The sequence below is a fragment of the Nilaparvata lugens genome, chromosome 12 (genome assembly GCF_014356525.2).
Source record: "Nilaparvata lugens isolate BPH chromosome 12, ASM1435652v1, whole genome shotgun sequence".
NCBI lineage: Eukaryota > Metazoa > Arthropoda > Insecta > Hemiptera > Delphacidae > Nilaparvata > Nilaparvata lugens.
The window spans coordinates 7875489-7895563 of record NC_052515.1 but is presented as its reverse complement, the minus strand read 5'-3'; the positions used below and the strand labels follow the sequence as shown (position 1 = coordinate 7895563).

At 35.8% G+C, this 20075-nt stretch overlaps 1 protein-coding gene across 4 annotated transcripts in view; it reads right to left on the bottom strand.

The window, feature by feature from the left end:
• The window catches only part of LOC111051566 (nose resistant to fluoxetine protein 6), a 67746-nt gene extending 47987 nt beyond the window's left edge, over positions 1–19759 (bottom strand). Inside the window, exons 1-8 of one of the 4 annotated variants that reach the window (XM_039438852.1) lie at positions 19405–19759; positions 16309–16515; positions 13313–13482; positions 11093–11304; positions 9937–10019; positions 9569–9762; positions 7837–8000; positions 6198–6366 (exon numbers count right to left, since the gene is read on the bottom strand). In XM_039438852.1, the coding sequence (XP_039294786.1) occupies positions 6198–6366; positions 7837–8000; positions 9569–9762; positions 9937–10019; positions 11093–11304; positions 13313–13482; positions 16309–16515; positions 19405–19498 (1293 nt within the window). In that variant the 5' untranslated portion in view covers positions 19499–19759. The remainder of the gene's footprint in view (positions 1–6197; positions 6367–7836; positions 8001–9568; positions 9763–9936; positions 10020–11092; positions 11305–13312; positions 13483–16308; positions 16516–19404) is intronic. The other 3 variants (XM_039438854.1, XM_039438851.1, XM_039438850.1) reach the window with 3 other exon arrangements.
• Positions 19760–20075: the final 316 nt, after the last annotated feature.

Sequence of the window (20075 nt, the reverse complement as noted above, 5' to 3'; positions counted from 1 at the left end):
GTTCGACCGAATAGAGGCACACCGAAGAATGAGGTCAATGCTCCGAAGCCAGCTATTTCTGGAGCATTGTCCGAAGAGACCCTCCTCATTATTCGACAGCAAATCGAAGAGTCTGTCCACAGTGCTGTATCAATGGCTGTGAAATCTATTTTCGAGGAACTTCAGGCATTGAAGGAGGAGAACAAACAGCTGCACGATAGAATTCGTGAGCTGGAGGTGTCTTGTCACCTGAAGGTCGACGACCTCGAGCAATATGGGCGCCGACATTCTATACGTATTTTTGGGATCCCGGAGAGTGACAAAGAAGACACGGACCTGCTGGCGCTCGATGTCTTTAACAAGAAGCTGAACGTGCCCGTGACTTTGGCGGATGTCAACCGCTCGCATCGCGTTGGAAGGCGTCAACCACCTCAACAAGGGCAAGCTAAACCCAAGGACCGACCCATCATAGTTCGACTCTGCAGCTACCGGACCAGGAAGATGATCTTCGACGCTAAGAGGAAGCTGAAGGGTTCCGGCGTCACCATTCGCGAGGATCTGACTGCGGAGCGCCTCAAGATCCTCAACGCTGCGGCCGACCGTCATGGGCATAGGAATGTCTGGTCATCGGACGGGAGGATCAAGATCTCTATCGGCGAGGGAGGATCCAAGAGGGTCCACACAGTCGAGAGGATGACCGACCTTCAAAAAATAAAGGTAAATTAAATCATTTCAGGATTCGATTACTAAGGTGCCCTTCACTACAAAAATAGGAAATTCGTATTAAAACATTTCACAATAGATATACCTTGGCATTTTTCATGAGCTGGCTTTCTGTTCTATAAATGAATCTTTCCACTGCTATTTATGATTATGTATGAGGCAATTATTTCAAACTAAGGAGATCCACATTTGTTAATACTGATTAATAATTTATCTTGATATTAATTCCCAAAACTACGTTCAATGCATCAACTACTATACTCCAGAGGGTACTTAGAGAATCATTATCTCTATTCTTACTAATAATTATTACATCTCTTACCAAAATTATTTCCATAATTAATAATTTTCGAAATGCTGAATTTCAAATAAATTGGATGATTAACATACGTTATAGATATGGATGTAATCTATAGGTAAAGATAGTAATCTCTTCTATATTAGGTGTACATAATGATATCTCCTACTGTTGCCACAGCTCGAGCAATAGAAGCAAATGTGTGAAGAATTATTGATAGAACGGAGGGGTGGGTAGTCTGTTCATATGCTTATATAGGGGCTGTGTTTCATTTAATGTTATCTTAGACATTCATCACTAAAATATTACAGTTCTCAATTTACTACTTTTATTGTTATTGCAACTCCCAATAGTTAATTATACTTCTAATACTATATAATATTTTTCACACTTCACCGTTCAATCCTATTTAAAACTCATCTAAAAAAATCTAGCACTTTCTCCATCGTCTCCTCTACTTCTTATTTTTCTTTCTAATTTCTCTTCTTGATCTTATATTTATAATGATTACTTGAATATTGTTGTTTGCGATGATGATTATTATTCTTTTCTATTGTTCTTCTTCTTCTTCTTCTTCGTCTTCTTCTTCTCTTCTTCTTCTTCTTCTCTTTCTTTTCTTTTCTTCTTCTTTTCTTCTTCTTCTTCTCTCCTTGATTAATTCAAGATCACAATACGATGTTCTATTTCTTATTCTATAGTTCAGTTTCATAAGTTCTTCTCAATTTGTGCACATTCCTTCTTTCTCTTCTTTTCTTCCCCATTGTTATCATTATTCTCCCTGTGATTTTTTCACTAGCTATCCAGCATGTTCAAATGTTTATTTCTCTTCTATATCTATTTATCTTCCTACCTTTTCTCTTTCTATCTGATTACCTTCTACTAGTATCCATATATTATATTATAATATCCATATATTTATCCATATAATATTCGATTCTTTCCCACATTGAATCATACTATTCCTCTTCAATTTTATGGGGATATTATTCATTATCAGTTGTATTATGTATCTTTTCTCAATTGATAACTTTCTTCAAAGATTTTTCGTTTTTCTGCTGGCTTTTTCTTCTCTTTTTCAGTTTTTACTGGATCCCATTTCGCTCTATCTCCACCATGAACACGATCTTCCACTACTGGATTCCATCTCTCTCTATCTCCACTTGGACTCGATTTTCCACCACTGGATTCCATCTCTCTCTGTCTCCACTTGGACTCGATCTTCCACTACTGGATTCCTTCTCGCTTACCTCCACTTGGACCCGATTCTTCCACTACTGGATACCTACTCACTCTATCTCCACTTGGACCAGATCTCCCACTACCAGTTCTTCCTCAATCTTCGTCTTATTCACCATTAGGATTATTCATCACCGGAACTCCACTCATCTACATCTTATTGTGTTTAGTGAATTTTGTTTTGAACTAGTGCTTTAAATAGTGAAGGGAGCCGAACTGTCAAGGCATGCTGAATGCACTCGAATCAAGAGACTTTTTCATTTAGGTTAAGTTTTATCAGTTTCATCCCCATTTTCCCCGTCATGTGTTGTTCTGAGGTCGGTTCACGATTGGTCTGCTGCTTCCATGATGCCTCTCACTGACACGTCAGCTCGCTCGCCCTCAAGTAGGTATGATTATTCAATAATAGTAATAATGACGCAGGTATGTTTCTAGCAAATAAGCTCCACTCTTTCAAAAAACTTTTCAAGGCTGCTCACCTTAACGTACAATCCCTCAGTTGCCACATTGATGAACTCAGAGCAATCTTCCGTTTTCAGGACTTCAATATAATCGGAATTTCCGAATCATTTTTGAAGCCTAGTATTTCATCAAATTTTGTTGCATTGCCTGGATATAATCTTTTCCGGAATGATAGATTAAATAAAGCTTGTGGGGGTGTAGCAATTTATGTGAAAGAAGGTATCAAAACAAAAGTTTTAATCACATCTAAACAAGAGTATTGTTCCAGACCAGAGTTTATGCTACTTGAATTATCCTTATCTAGTACTGATAAATTACTCGTTGGTATCTGTTATCGCCCACCAAAAATAGGTCATTTCACAGATTTCGAAAGTGCCTTGCTTTCTCTTATGCCTTGTTATAACCGTATACTAGTTATGGGGGATATGAACACCGACTTGAACATGACAAATCGTAACTTTGACTACTTTCAACTGACTACAATTTTCCAATGCCTAAACATGACTATTTTACCTCTCGATCCAACTCATCATACTAATGAATCAGACACACTCATTGACCTTCTCATTGTTAGTGATCCCAATGAGGTTGTTCAAGCAGGCCAAATCTCAGTCCCAGCTATTTCTAGACATGATTTGATCTACTGTGTACTTTCCCATAAGATACCCAAGCCAGAACAGAAAATTATCACTTATAGAGACTTCAAAAACTTTGATGAAGCCGCCTTCCTGACTGATGTGGCTCAGACCCCATGGCATCAAATTGAAGCATTACCTCAGTTGATGACATGGTCAAGACTTTCGAGAATTGGACTTTGACTTTGTATGACAAACATGCACCTTATGTGACAAGGAGGATTAATAGAAAACGACGAGTACCGTGGATGACTGAAGACATACTTAAGATGATGGGACGTAGAGACAAAGCACATAGAAAATTTAAAAAGACATTTGACTTGGACAGTTTGATAGAGTATAGGAGCCTTAGAAATAGGGTTAAACAGGAATTACGGAACTCAAAGATTAGGTACTTGAATTCGTTTATGACAAACAATAGACAAGACTCTAAATCACTTTGGCAGGGAATAAAAGAATTCGGGCTTGGCAAAGAGAAATCGAATCCACAAATTGACTTACCATTGAATAATATAAATGACCATTTCGTTTCACACTCTAACCAACGCGACGAAGTTGTCATTGCTAATCACATTGATGATCTTGAAGAGCAGGTTACAAACTTAGATTTACCAATCACTGATCAATTTCATTTCCATCCAATCTCAGAAGAAGACACTTTCAGAGCAATTCAACGTATTCATAGTAATGCTATGGGTGTAGACAAAATTCCTATTAAATTTATCAAGAAGATGTTATTTGCTGTTTTACCAACCATTACATACATTTTCAACAAGTCACTTGAAGAAGGCATTTTCCCTGAAAACTGGAAGTTTGCTCTGGTTCGCCCTCTAAATAAAGTTCCATCACCCAATAAAGTTGAGGATTTTAGACCAATCAGTATTTTACCTGCATTGTCCAAAGTGCTAGAAAGACTCATTCATGCTCAAGTTGTAAAATTTCTAGACAACAATAGTAAGCTTCATAACTTTCAATCAGGCTTTAGAAAATTCCATTCAACTGAGACAGCTCTGCTTCGTGTCACTGATGATATAAGGTTAGCTATGGACCAAAGAAAATGCACCATCCTCACCCTATTTGATTTTTCTAAAGCATTCGATACTGTTGATCATACAGTCCTTCTGAATAAGTTGGCTATTCTTGGTTTCAGTCACAACTCGTTAGTTTGGTTTAAATCCTATCTATTAGGTAGGAAACAATGTGTATCTGTCGGTGACAAAAAGTCAACTTGGAAAAACGTTATGCATGGAGTACCACAAGGTTCAATTTTAGGCCCTCTCCTCTTCACTTTGTATGCTAATGACCTTTCTTCCATTATCAAATTCTCCAGTTTCCATACTTATGCAGACGACCTTCAAATCTATTTAAGCTGTCCCATAACAAAAATTAATGAAACAGTTGGAATAATGAATCAGGATATCAATTCGATAGTGGAATGGACAAAGAAAAATGGCCTTAAGCTTAATCCCATCAAAACACAACCCATTATAATTGGATATTCTCGTCTTATAAACAATATTGACCTTGAATCGATTCACAAAATTAGTGTAGACGGTAATGACATTCCTTACTGTAGCTCAGTTAAAAATTTAGGCATTATTATGAATAATACTCTTGACTGGTCAGAACAAGTGAACAAAACTTGTAAAAAGGTATTCTCAGCCATGCATGCATTGAAGAAAATGCACGATATCCTCCCTAGAAACATTAAATTATTATTGGTTCAATCTCTCATCTTCCCACATTTAATGTATTGTAATTCTGTTCTTAACGATATGCAAGTCACTCTGAATGATAAACTACAGCGTTGCCAAAATTATTGTCTACGTTTCGTCTACTCTCTCCAACGCCATGATCATATCACCCCAGCCCACATTGCTAGTTCAACATTAAAGCTTCCCGATCAGAGGCTTTTTCGAATAGTCAAGCTTGTTAGAGATATCTTGATATACGGTAATCCGAACTATTTTAAAGATGATTTCAAATTTGTCTCTGAAGGTAGGAGGATAGATGCTTCACATACTAGAACCGGAGAAAGTACTTTAAGGATACCCAATCATCGAACTACTATTTTCACAAAATCCTTCTTAGTCAGTGCCTGTCGTGCATGGAATGCACTTCCTGTTTCTATCAGGTCCATCGAGAGCCGAGCGAGCTTCATCCTAACTTTAAAAAAACATCTTTTGGAACAAATGACTGAAACTGTCCGGCCCTAGAACGATCACATGACATCCATCCCCCACCCATCCACAAATACAAACCTTTAAACCATGTTATAGAACGAATTGTATATATAATATATATATTATATAAACTCATGTTATTCAATTATCCACTGCATAATGCTGTATATTACTGAAAGTTGATAACCCTGATCTACTTTCAGCCTACTTCATTTTATTAATCAATTATTGATCTTATCTACCTATATAATTATTTTACTCTATCAACTTTCTGTTTTTTTCTCTTTAATATTCATATTGATTAAAACTTTTACAATATTTCCATTAATAAATAAATCCTTAGTTAAATAACGAAATTAACGTTTTGGTAGAGAGTTAGTGGGGAGGATATTTTTAATATTCTTTCCGAAGAATGGACATTGATATGTCCAAAGCTCCGCCAATTTATGTAGATGCATAACAATATGATTATTATCTATAGTTATTGTATTACAAACTGCTTTTTCATATCATATACAGTTCAATAATTATTTTCTTAGTCTATATTATGTAAATTCATCTATAATTTTGCTGTATTGTAAGCTATTGTATATAAGTGTATAAGCCAGTATATATTGTAATCTACATAAATAAAGTACTAATAATTAATTACTAATTAATTATTTATCATGATTGCCGAACCTGACGATCTGTCATTAGGTAGTTGTTGAGAAAGAGCGCATGCGCCCACCAGCTCTCAGCACAGGTATCCCTTGAGCCAAACACGTAGTACTTCCACAGTGGACCTTCAGACAGGAAACGCAGTATCGTCATTGTTAACAGCATTATTATCAAGTAGCTCGGACCTATCCTGTAAGAGAAATTTATTAAAATCTTTATTATCTATTATCGATACATCACGAAACATAGGAGTAAAATATGAGAAAATATTGAGAACTATAGCCAGCAGGCTCGCTTCGCTTGCCTCATCCGTCTAGCCAGAGGACTCCGCCCCCTGGATCCCTGGCTGTATCATCCAGAATTGAAACTCGCTTCGCTTGCCTGCATTCATCATTCGAGGTTGCTTCATCCCATCAAATAGTCAAATACAGACTTTCAGGATCTTTCCAGTTGACTGAGAAAATGCAGAAAAACGCTGATTTTGGTCTAATCGCTGACAAACTTTCAAAATTCTCTCCTTAATAGCTATTTATGCATTAAGTTAAGAGCGTGAAACGCGACTTCATTCCTTGAGCAGAACAGTAATCGCGCGACACATAATTGAGCGCGATCATTTTGCAAGATCAATTAAAAAGTTTTACGCTCGAATTTCAACATATAATATTTTTCCTACAACTGCAGTATAATTTGCCTTACATAAAGTTATATGATTGACTCACCTAGAAGCTGGAACCTTGATCGATCGCCGCCATCATGAATGGCTGTATTGATGAATTGAATTAGTGATCTACCCCTGCCACCTGTAGATCACTGTTATCCGTTTTAACACTTCATCACCATTTACACTATTGTTATCATTATCCAATGACTGTTCAATTTAAATGTTGGGTTTCTCTATTATTAGGTATCATTATTTGGTTCTCCATCATGAGTTGACCGTTTCAATGGAACGACTGAGAAATGGAATGATTCAATTTGAATAGATATTGGAGTTTCTAATTGTAGTGGACAGTTAATATTGTAGTGGACAATACACCTATTGAGAGAGTCACAGCATATAAGTATCTTGAAGCATGGATTAATGAAGTGAACGGTCAGACCAGAGAGATCAAAGGACGAGTTGAAATAGCACGATAGGTGTTCATAAAAATGGAAAGATTTCTGTGTAGCCGAGATATTAAGCTGAAACTTAGAATACGCATGCTGCGTTGTTATGTGTTTTCTACATTGCTGTACGGCATGGAAGCATAGACTTTGAAAAAGTCAGACCTCAAAAACATCGAGACATTTGAAATGTGGTGCTATAGAAGGATGTGGAGAATACCATGGACAAATAGGGATGTACTGTTAATGATGGCAAAGGATTGTGGAGCTGTTGCGACTATAAAGAGAAGAAAATTGCAACATTTGGGCCATGTAATGAGGGGTGAAAAGTATGAGCTGTTGAGACTTATATTGCGAGAAGGATCATGGGAGAGAGAAGTGTGGGAAGAAGAAGGATATCCTGGCTGCGTAATTTAAGAGAATGGTATGGCTGCAACTCAAGGGAAATCAATAAAGTGAAAATTGTCGTGATGATTTCCAACCTTCGATAGGAGAAGGAACCAGAAGAAGAAGAAGGAGTTTTAATTTAATGAATGAATAAATTTCTGGTAAAAACCTTAAAATGTGATGCAGGTAGAATGTGAGTAAGTTGAACTTTCGTCCTTGTTTAACAAGCAAGTTATAGAATCCGGTGTAGAGGAGAACTCCATTGATGAGCAAGAATGAGTCCACTTGAAGCTCGCTTATAAAGGCAAGAATGTGAAATGGAGACTCGGAATTCTGTAACAGGAAAAAAAAGTGAAAAATATTTGTTATACAGGTACGGTATATTATATGCATATACATTCATAGGTCAAGTTTAAATAATAATTTTACCCTTAATAATTATGTTAAATACTAATAGACTCAAGTAAGTTCTGGAGCCACTGACAAGCCTCTTCTCCAGCAACATGAACTTCAGTCAGCCCTCCATGATATGAGTGCTGTGGAAACTCAGATATCAGGTGATTCATTCATTCATTGAATTTGACCACATTGGCACAGAGGATCAGAGGTGTATCCTCATGCTGTAATCAGCTCAGCACACCTTCACACCTGCGTCCTGGACCGGACATGGCCATACCACTCTCTACGTCTCAGCTGGGGACAATGTCATTAGGGTCATCCACAAGATATCTGTTCCTAACCTCTCCCTGCAACCAGGTGGAGGAAGGAGATTGAAGTTAGATTGGAAATTGGGAGATCAATTCATTTCCCAACAAAATCGGTTGGAGCAATCGAATTGACAAACTCAACTATTCAAGGTTTATTTTATGAAAATTTTGGAAGCTTGAGAGTTGTCATTCTAATGAATGAATGAATGAATGAATTCATTTGCCAAAAACAAAATACAAAAAAGCTTTACAAAAAATAAATATAAGTATATGCTACTGCACTTAAACCAAGATACATACATTTATTTATTCAATTAGATTTAATGACGAAATGATATCCTTTATATTATAAAGGTCTATATTAAAATGATCTATTGGCTTCATAATCAAACTCAATTTCAATGAATGAGCTATCAAATATACCAATACACTTTGGAATCGAAATCTTATACGATTGAACTTATAAGATTGTTCTATTCTATGACTGTAGACAAAATTTGCAGTTGCAGAAATCTCATGGATAGACTATTGGATAGAATAGACCCTACACTCTATATATTTCAATTTGTTTGGCAAAATGAAAGATGTGGCTCCTCGATCCATTCCGAGCTGCGAGGTATTAACAAACACACACGATGTATTTTACACGACATGCAGTCAATATATTATTAGTTGTAGAATAATTTATTAATTATTGACTGCATGTCGTGCGAAATAAATGAAAAAAGTGTGTCAATTGAGGACTGGTTTCCGAGTTCGGGATTTAGCTAAGTTCTAGACTTCAAACAGCTGGAGTCATAAAATTGGCTTCTTGAAACGGGGCATACAGTAGTCGCAGTCAACGTTCAAATTAAATTTCAAAAACTAAAGAATTGAACACAAAATAAAATAAATAGAGAATAGTGTAAAGTTTCAGCTATTTTGAATTATTAAGGAATGTTTCATTTCGTCAAGAGAAAACGTTTCCAATTATAGAAATGAGAAAATAAAGATTATCATAAAAACTGCGACTACGTCCCGTTTTGGATAGCCAATTTTCTGACTCCAGCTGTCAAGACTCCAGTCAAGAACTTAGCCAAATCTCGAGCTTGGAGAATGGCCCTTAATGTTCATTAGTTATGGATAATCATTAATAACTAATAATTATCAATATTCGCTCCCAGAATAGCACAAATTATGAGTTTTTATACTTACCTCAACATAATAGTTGCGGTCAAAAAATGGAAAAATGTTGAGAATTAGAATATGATGACCATACATTATGGAGAGCGAACTCAACATTCTTATACCATGTATCACTGCCAAAGGTGCCTCAGGATCTGATGTTTTCAATAGACTCTTGCCATTTTGGTACAATGAAAAGCAGTTCAGGAATGTCCAGTGAGAACCTGTATGAAGGATGAAGAATTCAATAAAAAATATGTTATACAATGATACACAGAAAACAACATCCACATTTTTATCCACCATATTTCACAAAAGAATTAATACAAACACAACGTAGGTAGCTCACTCAAGTACTTTGTATTTGCATTGATTGCTGATTCAATTTATTTACTTACCAGATTGTTGAGGAGTGGGAAAATTGTAGATATCAGCAAAGGTCGCCAAAATGCACATAGTTGCAATGAGACCAACAAGCAATCTGAAAAAATGAATAAATAATTAGTTTTTGTATCTATCAATAAAAACAGTACAAATTTTATAAACATTTGTTAATTTGTTCATTAGTGCGCCGGTTCAATAATCAAGAGAACCCGAGTCCGAATCTCGACCGGGGCAATTGTGATTTTGACAACAGCAACATCACATAGAATGTGATCCCGTCTTTTGAATGAGACGATAATTCGTCGGTCCCGACTACCTAAAAAGTAGTCCTCATCTCTCATCATCATCCCTCTTACTCGTTTTCCACGCACAAGCCTATGAGCTTATGTGGGCATCACCCTCAGTATTGTTATTATCATTATTATTAAAACACAAGAACAGTACAAATTTTAATAATATTTTACAAATTGAAGATAGAAGTTACTTGAAAAGAAGAGGAATAAGAATGAGATTGAGGAGGAGGAGGAATGAGAAGAGTGGGAAAGAGATGGCATGTGGAATAGGAGGAGGAGAATTAGGAAAAGGAAGAGGAGGATGCGGTCAAAAAGGTGATGAAGGAGGAGAAGGAAGTTAGAGAGGAGAAGGACGAGAAGGAAGTAAAAGATTACGAGGAGGTGCGGAGAAGGAGGAAATAGAAGAGGAGGAGGAGAAGGAAGAGGAGGAGAAGAAGGAGGAGAATAAGGAGGAGAAGGAGAAGGAGGAGGAGTAGGAGAAGGAATAGGAGAAGAGGATGGGAGTGAAGAAGGATGACAAGGGTGAGTGGGAGGAGGAGAAGAGGAGAAGGAGGAGAAGAAGGAGAAGGAGGAGAAGGAGGAGAAGGTGAAGAAGGAGGAGAAGGAGGAGAAGGAGGAGAAGAAGGAGAAGGAGGAGAAGGAGGAGAAGAAGGAGAAGAAGGAGAAGGAGGAGAAGGAGGAGAAGAAGGAGAAGGAGGAGAAGTAGGAGATGGTGGAGAAGGAGGGGAAGGAGGAGAAGGAGGAGGAGGAGAAGGAGGGTGAAGGTGTTAGAAGAGGAGTAAGTGAAGGAGGAGAAGGACAAGAAGAAGGAAGAGTAAGTGAAGGAGAAGGAGATGATGGAGTTTTCCAAAACCAACAATAAGTATAGGGTACTGACACAGTGAAAACATCGAGTGAATCGATGTTTTTGGGTTGGTCGTTGGTGGTGCAGCTGTACTTGTGCAGTTGCACGGAGAGGTTGTAGCGTGCAGTGACTTGCTGGTAGTGATGCTGCAAGTCGGACGAGTTGCATGAGGCTGGCAGGCAGACTCCGATCTGCAGGAATGGCTTCAAGAACGGAGGACCTCCTGCTATGTGGTCTGTCTCCTCCTGCAAAATTCATTCTAAAATCAATGAAAATCATCCAGTGAATTACCTACGTTACCAAATGTCTCATCGATAGAATTAATATAAAAGGGTTCAATAAAATTGATCCAAAAGTATCTAAACCCGACATTAATTTTAATATCATACCACTGATCTTCCTCTTATTCTCCTCTTTTCCTTTGTTGAGGTCCCTCAGTTTGCCACTTTTGTATGTTCTCTACAATATTTTTAGTTCTTGTAGTGTTATTATCCTGTTAATGTCACTTCTTATTCTCTTTTCTCTTTCCATACTTATCTCTCTTCTTGTTCTACATCTTCGGATTAATAATTTCCTTCTTCTTCCTCGTCTTCTTCTTCTTTTTCATCTTCTTTTTCTTCTTCTTCTTTTTCTTCTTCTTTCTTCTCCTCCTCCTCTTCCTCCTCCTCCCTCTCCTCCTCCTCCTCCTCCTCCTCCTCCTCCTCCTCCTCCTCCTCCTCCTCCTCCTCCTCCTCCTCCTTCTTTCCTTCTCCTCCTTTTTCTTCTTTTCATAAATTGAATTTTCTTCAAAACTTTTCCTGTCATCCTCTCATCTGAACGATTGACGTCACGTCTGGACCAAAACTGGCCAAATCGTATGATATACCTCCCCACTTCTTCTTCTTCTTCTTCTTCTTCTTCTTCTTCTTCTTCTTCTTCTTCTTTTTTTCCTCATCTCCTTATCATGGATTGAATTCTTTTCCAAATTGTTCCTCAAATCTGAACAATTGACGTCATGTCGATATAAAACTTGACAAATCGTATGATTACTAAAGACGAGGCTCCTGAGCCTTTCATCACTCATTGACCACTTTTTAATACATGAGGAGCAATGTAATAGCCTGGGCCTTCTAGAGGACAAGGAAATTGATTGTTATTAGGAGGAGTACAAAAAAAAGAAGAAGAAGAATATGAAAAAGAAGAAGTTAGAGTAGAAAAGAAGGAGACGAAACAGCAGAAGAAGGCTGAAATGAAATATTGTGAGTGGTTGAAGAAGTATGAGGAGAGAAAAGAAGGAGGATGGAAGAAGAATAGAAACCAAAATGAGAAGTAACAGAAGGATAACAACAATAACAAAAATTGGAGAAAGAGTAAAGATCATGCAAATAATTATTCAAATATTCCGGCTCCAGCTATTCTTGAAGGAAGGTTAAATGATAAATTTATTTTATCAATAAGTTCTATATAAGTATTGAGTCAAATATAAAATTAGATCATCACTGAAAAATTATTCATTATTCTGGTAGGCCTACTATAATTTGAATTCTAAAAAGGTGCGAAAAGAACGAGTCAATCGCAGATAAAATCGATGCCACTTAACAGCTGTGCAATAATAAAAACATTTGAAGTCACCGATAAAGATAAGAATAAAAATAAATTCATGGATATAGATATAAATACAGAAGTTGGATAGTGAGTTGAAATCTTCAATTGACCTGACGGTTCTGTTCATACCCTCATTATATATTATAATACTTGCAGGTAACCCATGCTCTGCAAAGCTCTGATTGAAAGCTTGACAATCTGAAAACTTGATCTACTGAAATCTTGAAGAATTCGAAACAGGTCTATAACCATCCTCGATAAATTTAGAATTTTATGCAAAATTTCAAGTTGATCAGATCTGTAATCCAGGCAGATCATCTCTCATTCTAAATTTCTCTCATAAAATTCTCACCTCATAAAATTCTCATCTCTCATAAAATTCTAAATTTATCGATGATGGTTATAGACCTGTTTCGAATTCTTCAAGATTTCAGTAGATCAAGTTTTCAGATTGAAAAGATTATCTCTCATAAAGCATCGTAATTCGTGCGTATTTCCTATCGCGTTTCATTGTCTGTTTTCTTTAGGGCTACTTTTAATATTATAAATAAAATAAAAATCTCAGTACGCTTTCGAATCATTTTATCACAACATGTTTCAGACATTAATGCCATTTTCACTTGTTTAAGCCAATTATTTTCTTTATTATATCATAGATTAAAGTCTTACCCAGCTTGGAACTGTGTTGGGTAGCTTGTGAAGATTTTTCACAAATAGAACACAATACTGGATTTTGAAGGGTGTGAGTTTTTCAGTCGCCAAGCATTCATCGAAGTTTCCCAAGCTCTGTAGATTTCCATGGAAAAGTCCGATAGGAATGCTGGCTGAAGAGTCTGCCACTACAAAAAAATGAAAAGATTATCTCTCAGATCAATCTTTGCAATTCATCCAAGTAAATCACAGATAAATTAAATAATCACAAAAAATTGTCTCTGGAGGGTGTGAGTTTTTCAGTCGCCAAGCATTCATCGAAATTTCCCAAGTTCTGTAGATTTCCATGGAAAAGTCCGATAGGTATTGTAGTGCTGTATTTTTAACGGCTTCACATATGTAGGGTGATTTGCCAAATCATGTAGTGCTGTATCCAAATGCCTCACGTTGGGCCGGCAAATCATGTAAAGCGTGATTTGAAGGCTTCACACATGTAGAGTGAATCTTGTACTAAATCAACGGTGTTGAGGTTATAAATTTTGTAATTGCGTGCGTGGACGCTGAGTGTACACCAGACTGATTGATTCACTACAAGATTCAATACAACTGTCGGAATCGCGGGAGGCCTAAACGCTCGCTCACCCTTGATTCTTCTAATGACAGATTGTATAGTGATGAAATTTTTATAAGCAGTGTAGCGATCGCTAAACACTGAAGACGGATATCTTAAAATTATTACCTGTGAAGAATGAGCATACAAAATCATACAGGTCGAGCAAAAATCCCGATGTAGATAATTTACGGGACTGCGTCTCTAATAAGTTCCGAAGGATTAATATACGGTATTTGAACCAAATATCGTTCGGAATATATTTCGAGAACAGAGTCTTGTCGGGTTTTAAGCTCTATTGTAGGAAATTATAGGATCTCTGGCTGCATCTGCTGTACTGTTGATGTATTCGCTCCTAAGTCGAGGTTGGTAACAGATAAAAGCTGATATATGAGCAGGTAAGGACAAAGATTAAATATCTCGATCTGACCCCACTCGCTACATCCATTTAGACCTGTTCCAATATCCAGCTTAATTCAATTATTCCAATGATCGTATTCGATCGGTTCTTGATGATATAGAACGTATCAGACACAATAATTGACAGGCTTAAGAAATAATCGAACTCAGAAAACGAATTAACAAAACTGGAATATATTATAATAAAATATATGATCATACAGTGCAGATTCAGAATTTGATTTACAGATTGATAATAATTTAGCATTGACAAAAAGAGTTAAAAATGTTCTTGTGCTTGCATGATACCATGCGTGATTCGACAGAATTTTACAATTGATAAAATTTAACAGTTTTGAAAAAAATAGTGAAAAATGAATTATAAAATATTTTTAAAATGCTCGGGGTCGTGGTTCTGGCAGCAGAGGATAGCTAATCAACTACAAATTCTTAGAAATTCTATATGAATAAATTCTAGGCTCTTAAATGCTAAAGCGCTTGTCGGCGTGGCCAATAATTTAACAAAGAAAAAATTTATGTTTTCTGCACTGAAATATTTTCGAAGCGTAGATTGGGGCCCCTTTAAACTTATAACTCACGTGAAATTCCTTGGCGGTCGTGGTTTTCTTCTTAGATCAAAAATCGTTTGATCGGCAGCGGGCCAGGCTTCGGTTTCAGCACGTGGGGATTTTAATTTAATATTTCCTTCACCAAATTAATTAAGGGATGATTTAACTTTAAACTTTTAATTTATCGATTGCTGAACATAGATGTACGAATAACAAATAGAATAGCCTAAAATATTGGCTCACAAATAAAACATATAAAATCGAACAAGAATTTTTTACGAATAGGTCTTGGTAACTATAAAGAGATCTGAACGGTGAGGATTTCAAAAGGGAAGTGAAGTCTTTTTCTCTAAGCTTCTTGGCTAGACCTTTCTTCTGAGAATCTCGGTGTAGTAAATTTGCATAAAAATTTGCCATTGGTAGAACGATTGTGACGTAGACGTGACGTCAGTGGCAGGCAGTAGAATATAATTCCTTTAATTACAATAATAATTCAATTTATATAATTCTTAAAACCACTTAAGCTCCTCGACATAGTTCCTCTTATACAATGTATGTGTGCTAGCGTATATGATAAGGCAGGTTTGTTGTCTGATAGTAGATTAACATAATTATGTTGTTTTCAAACGATCACCTTTTTGGTGCTATTTCTATGCACTATGATTGGCTTAGGCTTGCCAAAGAGATTCGATCACCATGTGGTTCAGTTGAAATAATAATTAATAATTAATATTCTTATACAATTTTTATTATGTCTGAGATTGTTATAATTAATTTCTGCCGTGTTTATCAATAATATACTGTTCATGCTATGACCTAATTAGTTACAATAAGACTTGACATTATAATATAATTTCTTAAATAATAAATAATTTCAACAACAATACAACATTTTATTTTTTATTCGAAATTATTGGTCCTTTATTGATAGTTTTATAATTTTTAGAAATGATATTATACTTTGCATGAAACCGGCATGACATTTGACAATACTTTGAATCAGTCAGCTGCGTTCGAGCCGCTTTAAACATCTGATCGGCAGTAAACAAAGTGTAAACCTCAAAATTCAATGAGCAATTCATAAATAATTCGTGCTTTATTTGCAGAATAATTATAATTTTATTGAATAATTTTCTAGAAAATATTCAGTACAGAACGGTACTCTTATCTAATATACAGTTACTGATAAGTAAGTTCTATCGCTCGGTCGCTAACTACTCCTTTAGCAAATTCTTTCCTTTTAAGAAGGTTAATCACAATTTTCTCTCTTCTCATGAGATCTATTTGAAAAATTCATCACAGTATGCTGGCTGAAGAGTCTGCCACTAGAAATGAAAAAAAAATGATTTTCAGTCTCAGATCAATCTTTGCAATTCATCCAAGTAAATCACAGATAAATTAAATAATCACAAAAAATTGTGTCAGGTTACACTTACTCTGCAATCCCCACCTCTCATAGTTGAGAATGGCATCCAGGTAGTGTTGACTTTGGTTACGACATGTGCCGCTAGGGGCTCTGTCGGGCACGAAAAGTCCAAACCTGTCATCTCGCATCATGTCGAAGTGACCATGCACTCCCATGCCTTTCAGTCGTGTCGGCAAGTTCCGGCCAGTCTCCTCCAGGTAGTGCCGTGAAGCTGTTTCTGTAATTAGAAGAGAGAAAAATTCATTCAAATTAGGATGACATACTTCGATCGATATTGTTTTCAATTTAACTAGTAGAAATAAAATTAAACTTCGTGTCCTTGATGCTGAATTCCCAGATATGAAGAAAAAAACGTGACATTTTTTCCGAAAAACGTGACATTTTTTCCAAAAAACGTCATAATTGTATTTTTATTAAATTCACTGACGTTCTGTAACCAATGTGGGTTTCGATAAAATCGACAAAACGTAGATATAAAGAGGTCGTATATTCCAGGTTTAAACGAACAGCTGATCTGTCTCCTTTTAAACTGAGATGGTGCATATGGTTCTTAAAAATTTAGGTTCTTTCATATCTCTTCAACAAAATCCCTCCCATTATCCATGTACAAGTCCAGGGTTCATATGGGAATCAACCTCAGCATAAAAAAGTGTGACGAAGGAGGGATGTTAATGATAATTGAAGAAATAGATAATGAGATGAGAGGGATAAAGAAGAGCTGTGGAAAAAGAGGAGGAAATGAGAGGAGAAATTCGATTTCAGAGGGCGAGAGAAAAGGACAACATGGGAAATAATTATGAAGAGTGACAATGAGATAAATAGATCGAAAATGACAGTAGAGGAAAGATAGTGGAGATAGGACAACAACAGGTAGAAGAGAGGCAGGGTCCAGGATATTAGGAATATTGACTCAGAATTATATAACCACAGTGGACAGGACAAGCAATGTTAATATAAAAATAACTCAGAGACATCAATATTATATTACATTCAAAATTAGAAATTTACTTGACAATTTTAAAGACCACTCATGTCAGAAGCTAAGGAGAGAGTATCTGTTCGTCTTGCTAGCTTGTTACTTCCCTAAATCAAGGGTTCTGATTGGTTATAGATTATATGGAAGTAAATTCAATTTGAAATGGAAATAGTCCCCATTCGTGAGTGCTCTAGACCTTTTGAAACAATTGGATAGTATACATTAGATACGGTGAAGCGATCTCTATCTGGATTGAGAAATATATAAAATTATAAATTTTCAGAGAAAAGATAACACCCCTAATTTCATTAGAAACATTCCACTGTACTGGTAGCTCTTATCATACCGTGTTCCCACTTCTAGATTGAATTCTTTATAGTATAGTAACCTGATGACTTTTTGAGCAAATATTCCATTTAGCTAAGATTTGATTATTTTGGGACGTGAGAGAGCTACTTATGAAATTACTCTTCAATCCAGAAGATAATCATCAGATACATGATTGTGAGATGGAACGATAAATGAAATCTCTTAGAAAAACTTTAATGACTTTATTGAGATTTATGATGTTTAAATTTGCTCTGGTTGAGTTTTTCAAAATAAGAAGGATTTAAAACATCCAAGAAATTTGATCAGAAGCGAGCAAATCTTCAATTATCATTTAGATACTTTATCAGCAATGTAACGTGTTAAAGGAAGGAACGACAATTGACGAGATCATTTGAACATGCATTATAAGTTTTGCTAACATTTATTTTGTTGAATTATTTTCTATTAAACATTTTTTTGGAAGGAATATTATTTAGGAAGTCCTCAAAGAGCGTCAATACAGAACAAATTGGATGAATATTTGTAGAGAAAGATAAGAAGTTATTGAAGAACACCTTGTACAATAACCTGAAATAATCTAGAAAATATTTTTTGCATAACTTTGCATACATTTTGCGTACATTGTGGCAAACAGTAGTGTGATAGAGGTCGCTGCCTTGAGAATGATCTATCCTTGTTCTGATTTGATTGACATTTCACCTGGCATTTGATAAAGGATCGTTCCTGAACTTATTATCGAAGCACGTCTACAAACTTATAAAATTATGAAATGATTTTGGATAATTGGTGAAAACATTTTGAATTCATAAATTGAATATAAAACTGTTTACTAAGAAGCGAGTTGATGTAGGCGTATTTGCTCCATGAGAATCAGTGACAAAAAGTACTTGAATGAAATCTATTAAAAAATGTAGGTAATCCATTTTATAAATACATACAAGAATCAACATTATAGACAAGAAATAAAAATTTGATCAAACAAAAAAAATTATCAGCCTGCACCCCTCTTACACACAATCAGACAGAATAAAATCATAGAGAGAAGAAAGCATGAGAAGATATCCCATGGTATAGGGCATTTATGTTCTAAATTTCACTGTTAACTCAAGCCGATAATCCTAGTAGTTTTTTTTGTGACTCTGGTAGTCTCTCATACCTACTTTGCCTTCTAAGGTTCCTTTTGCACAGTGACAGTTTAAACTAAATTTCATTTTAAACTGGATTAAATCCATATAGAGTACCGTTTGTTATAATGTGTTACATTTTGAGTTTAAGCCAACAGCTGATTAAATTCAGTTTAAGCTTTGACTGTGCAAACGGCCCTAAAGGTGCGAAGATTTACGCGCCGCGAACATAAGCAATTCACTTTCAATCAGCTGATGCCAAGCTTTTTATATCTGTATCTTACCGTTTCTGTAAAAATACAGATATAATCAGCTGATTAAAAGTGAATTGTTCATGTTCGCGGCGCGTATATCTGTACGCACCTTTATGAACTTTCAACCGGCCAAAACAGTAATGATAGAACGAAGTCGACAGTAATCGGCTTGAGTTGACCAATAATTGACTTTGAATTTGAAACATGAACAAATTAAACTATGGGATATTATCTTATGCTATATTTTCTCTATGATAAAATTCAACATGCATGTTTGGAGTTGATAGAATAATATTATTACATACATAATAAAATACACAACTGAATAGAACACAATCAAGATCCAAAACATGATCTTGAAAATAATGAATAAAAATTATATGATTCTCTTGAAATAAAATGAAATTGATACCGTAACTTACCACATTTTACTCTCAAAAACAATCCCTGAAGAACAACCAGCAGCAATAAACTTTTTCTTGGGCAACAATTAATCATTGTTGCCGTTCTTGTCATCAATATTTCCAGATTTATCAATCAACAAGCATAGCTCACACAGGAACTTGAAATAACACTTACACTTTCAAAAAACAATTTGAATTTATTTGAAAAATCTACTGGAATTCAGAGACGAAACAAAAGAATATTAAAACAATAGAATTTCAAAAAAATTGAATTTAACTTTAAATTGTTGTTTATAAATCTATTAAACCGTTCACTATCACACTCAAATCACTCACTAGACAGCGGAGAGTGAATTTTTACACACATGTCCTTAAATTACCTATTCAAAAATTTCTGCAATACATTAACTTTTCTCTTTCACACATTCTCCCTCTCTCTCTCTTATCTCTCCTCCGCTCCTGCTTCTTCTACTTCTTCCCCCTCTCTCCTCTTCTCTAGAGGCTATCCACCTGCTGTCCTACACCATGATTGGTTGGGGAAAGAGAAGGGCAACTAGAAGAGAGGAAACCTATCACATAGAAATCCTCAGTCTATGAAATATATATAAAATGAAGTATGTTACAATAAATAATATAGGCTACGCTATATAATTTATTTTTATTCAATTGATATATACTGATGTACAACT